This window comes from Teleopsis dalmanni, chromosome 1 (genome assembly GCF_002237135.1).
Source record: "Teleopsis dalmanni isolate 2A chromosome 1, ASM223713v2, whole genome shotgun sequence".
In the NCBI taxonomy this organism is placed as follows: Eukaryota; Metazoa; Arthropoda; class Insecta; order Diptera; family Diopsidae; genus Teleopsis; species Teleopsis dalmanni.
In genome coordinates this window covers 77,592,307-77,599,435 of record NC_051846.1, presented here as the reverse complement: position 1 = coordinate 77,599,435, position 7,129 = coordinate 77,592,307, and the positions used below count along the sequence as shown (strand labels likewise).

The 7,129-nt window shown below is 38.4% G+C and overlaps 1 protein-coding gene across 1 annotated transcript; it reads left to right on the top strand.

Annotated features, from left to right (window-relative positions):
• The first annotated feature begins 873 nt into the window (after positions 1 to 873).
• Positions 874 to 6,767, top strand: LOC119686792. Its single transcript, XM_038101118.1, has 2 exons — positions 874 to 934; positions 5,903 to 6,767. The coding sequence occupies exons 1-2, from the start codon at positions 899 to 901 to the stop codon at positions 6,560 to 6,562; spliced, it is 696 nt and encodes a 231-aa protein (XP_037957046.1). The 5' UTR covers positions 874 to 898; the 3' UTR covers positions 6,563 to 6,767.
• The last annotated feature ends 362 nt before the right edge of the window (positions 6,768 to 7,129 follow it).

Here is a 7,129-nt window from a genome sequence, read left to right as displayed (position 1 = left end):
CACGCGTTTTGTTCTTTGATATTCTTTATTTAAAATTTCTTTTAAATTTCAATCTTTTAAATAAATTAATTAATAATCAATTAATAAATTAAATTAATAAATTAATCTTTTAAGTGAATTAATTTCAATAAAACAAACTTGAACAACTTATAAAAAAATATAATTTTAATTTTTTTTATTATAACTTCAAAAAATACAAAAACTCTTGTATTTTTCATTGGCGCCCGAGCAGGGACTTGAAATAAAATAATAAATAATTAAAAAATTTTACGAAAAGTAAAATTTAGTGACCATAGTTCGGTGGAGCTGCAATTGGCAGCATCGTGATTCGCGTTGAGTCTAATTTTCATTTTCCACGTGTGAATTGGTTACGGTGAATGTCGGTGTGGTGAAGTATCAGCACCAGACAAAAACCGCTAAAAAAAAAAATGGTTTTTTAAACTAAATTTCGTGAATATATTCTAGAGCTGCAACTGGTAGCATCGTAATATTGATTCGTCTTTATGGTTTATTTGCCGCGTGTGAAGTGGTTGTGAAGTGAATATCAGTAAAATTGAGTAAAAGGAAAATTCCGCAAGCAGTAACTGGATTTGTAAAATACCAGCATCAGCTAGTGAAAAACCGCTATTGTAAAAGGAAACACGTGCAGACTGCTGCTATACTGTTCTTCATCTCAGTTCGCTGCTACTATACATCGCTGCTGTCATTAACTGCTATTGCTCTTCGTCGCTGTTCGCTGCTACTGCATATCGCTGCTGCCATTCACTGCTTCAGCTCTTTATCGCAGTTCGCTGCTACTATATATCGCTGCTGTTATACTGTTCTTCATTGCTGTTCGCTGCTGCTGCAGATTGTTGCTGCTATTCACCGCTGCTGTTGGTTTTCGTTCTTTTTCTGGATGGCGTGCCACTGTAACACCACTGCCGTTTGCCAGGTAAGAAAGTGCAAGTAATGAAATTATTGTACCAGGTCATGCTCTGACTAAACAAAATAGTCAAGGGAAGTATTTCAAATAAATTTTGCACTGGTAATTATTTGCACTTTTAAAACACATATATTTATATTTATCTATTTCTATAATAAATAATTTGACAAACGTGAAACAAATTTACAAAGTTGAGGTTGAGCTTCATTAACAAATACGTTCGGTAAATCCAATTATTTAATATAAATAATTGAGTAATTTGCAGGGGCAAATTATATACAAAGTGAATGCATTTTTCGTTTTCGTTTTCGCTATTTACTTGCAACCACTTTGTTGGAATTTACCTATAATCACAATATTGATTATTTATCGTTTTTTATTATTGTATAAACAAAGTGAGTGCATCTTTCGTTTCGCTAATTTCTCGCGTTTACTTTGTTGGAATTTACTTACAACCGTCGCTCAACAGTATTCAAATACTCTTATCGTGCTTTGCGCTGCATTGCCTTCTCTCTTAAAAAATTTAGTAAATTGTGTTCACTATGTCAACTAAAAAGCGAGCATCATCCCCACAAAAAAATGAAGAATTGGATAAACTAATCCAGCAGCGAGAAACTGTAGTGGCCAGTATCTTGCGTATTAAAAAAGTAATTTCGGAAAAAACTGTTGATTTAAACCCTGTAGAACTGGAATGTAGGTTGGACATTCTCAATTCATATATTAAACAGGCCATGACTTGTCAACAAAAAATAGAGTGTATCAATGAGTTTGATGTATTTCGGCCAGATCTAGAAGAAATCTGCGTTGCTTCGAAATCATTGGTTCTACAGGCGCTAGGTAAAAATCGCAAGTCTAGTATCCCTGATACTTCGCATGAATGCAGCAATCATCGTTCCAGGCTGCCAAGTATGCGTTTACCTAAATTTAGCGGGAAACATTCTGAGTACAAAAACTTCATAAGCCTTTTTGAAAGTTTAGTGCACAATGATCAGTCGCTAACTGATATTGAAAAATTCAATCATCTCATTTCATGTTTGTCTGACGAAGCTCTTGGTACAGTTAAGGCATTTCAACTCACTGAAACAAATTATTCAAAGGCATTAGCTAGTTTAAAAAGAGTTTACGATAACACTTGATTAATCTTTTTCGATAGTATCTCGCAGCTTTTTGAACTTCCAGAAATGAACAAGCCATCTGCTTCTGCTTTGCGCAATATCATAGATACTGTTTCTGCCATATATGAGTCCCTATTGTCAATAGGAGATGATAAGAACATTTCAAATGCGATTCTTATTCATTTAGTCATGTCAAGAGTCGATGCCGCTACAAAATCCAAATGGGAGGAGCAATTAGACTACAACAAGCTGCCACTCTGGCCTGATTGCGAGACTGCGTTAAATAAGCGATATCAACACATTTCTGCTGACGAAGCTTCCACGTTAAGGTCTCGATCGAACAGGCCAAAACAGGACAACTGGCACAGTAAGAATGCAAAATCTTCACTTGTGTGCAAAAAAAATGGTTCGCAAGAGGAAAGTAGATGTTTGTTCTGTAATTCGAAAGAACATATAATAAATTCATGCTCCGCTTTTGCTGCTCTATCATTTTCTGAACGGTTTACGTTCATTAAATCGTCTTCGTCCTGCATAAACTGTTTAAAAAAAGGACATACTGTGTCAAAATGTAATGCATCACGTTGCCGTGTATGCAACCGATCGCATCATACTCTCTTGCATCAATACTCTACTAGTTTATCTCAACCAGGTTCAGTTCCGACTCATAGACAACCTACTAATCTACCAGCTTCTCGTGCTTTTGTAAACCACACCTCTTCGAGCGATGACCACATTATCTTAGCTACCGCAGTAGTCACTATACAAGGCAAATCTGGAGAGTACCAGTTAGCTAGAGCACTGTTAGACTCAGGTTCTCAGGTAAATTTCATAACAGAAGAACTTGCCCAGAGACTTCAATTAAAAAGGGACTCTGACACACTAAACTTAATTGGCATTGGTAAGGTAAATTCCACAGTGAAGCACAGACTGCATGCTACTGTGAGATCCCGCATCAATTCTCATAATTTTTCGACGGATTTTTGGATAATGCATTCAATATCCACCTACCAACCTGCTACGACTTTGTCAATGAATAACTGGAACATTCCTTCAAATGTTCCACTTGCCGATCCATGTTTCCATAAACCTCACAAAGTTGATCTTCTCCTGGGTGCAGAAACCTTTTTCGAACTCTTATCAGTTGGGCAAATAAAACTAGGTGCTGACCTTCCAATTCTCCAAAAAACTTTACTTGGATGGATTGTATCAGGAAAATATAAAGATGTCCCAAGTAATGCATCTAAGATATGCAATTTAATACGCCTTCAAGAAGCAGAGTCAACAGGTGATTTCTGCCTAAACTCTCTTGTGAAAAAATTCTGGGAATTGGAAGAAATTCCCAAGGAGCTCACTGTTAATAAATACACAATCGAACAACAACACTGTGAGACCAAGTTTCTCAACACAATTTTACGCTTACCTTCAGGGAGGCTTAAGGTGCAGCTTCCTTTCAAATCCAACCCCAACCTTCTAGGTCAGTCATATGAAACAGCAAAAAATCGTTTTCTCTCACTGGAACGCAGGTTGTCGAAAGACTGTATGCTTCAGAAGCTGTATATGGAGTTTATGGCAGAGTATCGTGACTTAGGTCACATGACATTAACTACTGACAACTTTTCTTCGACACCTCATTACTATATACCGCATCAGTGTGTGTTGCGACCTCAGAGTACCTCGACAAAACTTCGCGTCGTGTTCGATGCTTCATGCCGAACATCTTCACAAGTATCGTTGAACGACATTCTAATGGTTGGTCCAACGGTACAAGAAGAATTGTATTCAATCCTACTTCGCTTTCGTATGCATAAATACGCGATGACTGCTGACATTACAAAAATGTACCGTCAAATCGAAGTTGACGAGGCAGATCGCAATTTCCAGCTTATTCTCTGGAGGGAAAAACCTACGGATCAGATTAACGTTTATAAACTGAACACAGTGACATATGGTACTTCACCTGCTCCTTTCTTGGCAACACGTTGCCTAAACTACTTAAGTGACCTGTACAAGAATTCTCATTCAGTTGGAGCAAGGGTTATCCGACATGACTTCTATGTCGATGACCTATTGACTGGTGCTGACAGTCTGAAGGAACTGGAAACAATTCGTACCCAATGTACTGAAATTCTTGATGCGGCTGGACTTAAATTAGCGAAATGGTTTTCAAACCATAAAACGTATGACTCGTCAGACTTCTTTCTAAATGTTAATAATACTGATTCCACAAAGGCGCTAGGTATACACTGGAGTCCCCAGAATGATACGCTTAAGTTCCATGTAGACGAAAAGTTTCATGACTTGCGAGCAACAAAAAGAAACATACTATCAGTATCAGCTCGACTCTTCGATCCCCTCGTACTAGTATGCCCAATAGTGACTAAGGCAAAAATTTTATTGCAAGAACTTTGGCTTCAGAAGCTTGACTGGGATGAGTCAATTCCTATGCATCTCGATTCTAGCTGGGAAGCATTTAAAAGTAACCTGACTCAGATGGACTCTATTTCCATTCCGCGGTATGTTCATATTCATTCAAATATAAAATGCGATATTCACGGTTTCGCCGATGCGTCAATGAGAGCGTACGGCTGTTGCATCTACGTCCGAATTCATGATTCGAATGGGATTCATTCTGAATTGTTAACTGCCAAATCTAAGGTTGCTCCTTTAAGCACAAAATCATTACCCAGATTAGAGCTGTGTGCCGCTCATTTATTGGCTAAACTATGGTCTCGAATTCAGCCGTTGATTACTTGCGAAATCGGGGATGTTTATTTTTGGACGGACTCCGAAATTACACTTCATTGGATTAAAACTCACCCATCTACTTTAGCAACATTTGTAGCAAACAGAGTTGCAGAGATCCAAGAATGGACGAGCGAAGTTCTTTGGAGACACGTTCCATCAAAGCTAAATCCTGCAGACTTAGTCTCCAGAGGATGTGATGTAGATGAGTTGATTCACTCAATTTGGTTTCGTGGCCCATCATATTTGCTTCAAGATGCCACTAACTGGCCAAAAAATAGTCATTTTCCACTATCAACAGATGAGAAAAGTTTAGAGAAACGAAAGGTCAAGGTCGGACTTTTAGCAGTTGAAATTGAAACTAATGTCATTTCAATACTAATCTGTAGCCAATCATCTTACCCAAGACTGCTGAGAATTTTCGCGTACATTCTCCGTTTTATGACTAAGAAAAACGAGAGAGCTAACGCTCTTATTCCGACCACAAAGGAGCTTAATTGGGCATTCTTGAAAATCGTTGAATTTATTCAAAATCACGAATTCAAGGAAGAAATCGAAAAATTGAAGAAGTCGCATAAATTACCAGTCAGCATTCAAAAACTAACTCCATTCATTCATACAGTCCAAGATGGTTCTCGAACATGCAATTTGCTTCGTGTAGGAGGTCGTCTGCTAAACGCACCACTGTCTTATGATTCAAAATTTCCCTTGCTGTTACCTAAAAAATTGCATTTTGTCGAGATTTATTTACGATTTCTCCATACAACCAATTGTCATGCTGGTCCAAAAGCCTTAGAAGTGCTGCTTCGTGAAAAAATTTGGGTCATAAATTCAAGCAAGGCATGCAGTAAAACCGTAAGAGCATGCATACATTGTTTTCGATACAAACCTAAGCTGTTGACCCAAGTAATGGGAAACTTACCTGCAGATCGGTTAAAGGCACTACGACCCTTTTTAATTAGCGGTGTCGATTTTTGTGGGCCTGTATACACCACTTTGAAAATTCGTGGTCGACCACCAGTTAAAATGTATATCGCAGTGTTTGTTTCACGTCAAAGGCTATACATTTAGAACTTGTAACAGATCTGACAACTAACTGTTTTATTTTTTGTCTTAAAAGGTTTGCCGGAAGACGAGGACTCCCAGAAAAAATCTATTGCGACAATGCGACAAATTTTGTAGGTGCCGATCGCAAGCTGAGAGAGCTGATAGAGGCGTTTCGAGAGCACAAGGACGATCTGGCATACTATGCTGCACAAAGGGGCATAGAGTTTGTCTTCATACCACCCAGGGCACCTCATTTCGGAGGATTATGGGAAGCGGCGGTAAAGTCGGCAAAACACCACATACAACGAACAACCAACAGTGCGCTTCTTACCAGCGAAGAACTGCAAACAGTGCTCGTAGAGGTAGAAGCCCTGCTAAATTCTCGGCCACTCAGTCCATTGAGTCAAGACCCGAACGACAAAGAGGCGCTAACACCAGCACACCTGTTGATAGGAAGTACTCTCCACACGCTGCCGCAAGAATCCGCGCAAGGCGTCTCCGACAACAAATTGACCACTTTGAAACGTTGGCGTCTGTTATGCGAGCTCAAACGGAGGTTTTGGCAGGCCTGGTCGAAAGATTACATCCTACAGCTGCAGCCCAAGAACAAGTGGGTGTTCGAGCAGCCGAATCTCGCAGTCGGCCGACTAGTCGTCGTCCAAGAAGACAACCTTCCCTCTCACCAGTGGAAGCTCGGAAGGGTGGAAGCCGTAACTACAGGTCGCGACAATAAGGTCAGGGTCGTTGACGTCAATACCAGCAACGGGATTGTGAGACGTCCAGTACATAAATTGGCGGTGCTCCCGGAAAATTGAACACATAAGAGTGCTTCAACGCGGCCGGTGTTGAATGTTTTCATTTTTATATTGCATTTTTTGTTTAAAGTAGTTAAAATAAAACGCGTGCTGCTCATTTTTTGTTGTCAATATGCAACCCAATGTTGACTTTCGTCAACCTTGCATATTACATACGGTAATCTTAATATATAACAAAAAATAACAACAACTTTAATTTTATACAGTTCTTTAGCTTCCAGACTGAACTGGGTTTTTTGATTCTCTCTCTTGCATTTTCAAGTCCCAAGTGAACAGCACGCGTTTTGTTCTTTGATATTCTTTATTTAAAATTTCTTTTAAATTTCAATCTTTTAAATAAATTAATTAATAATCAATTAATAAATTAAATTAATAAATTAATCTTTTAAGTGAATTAATTTCAATAAAACACAAACTTGAACAACTTATAAAAAAATATAATTTTAATTTTTTTTATTATAACTTCAAAAAATACAAAAACTCTT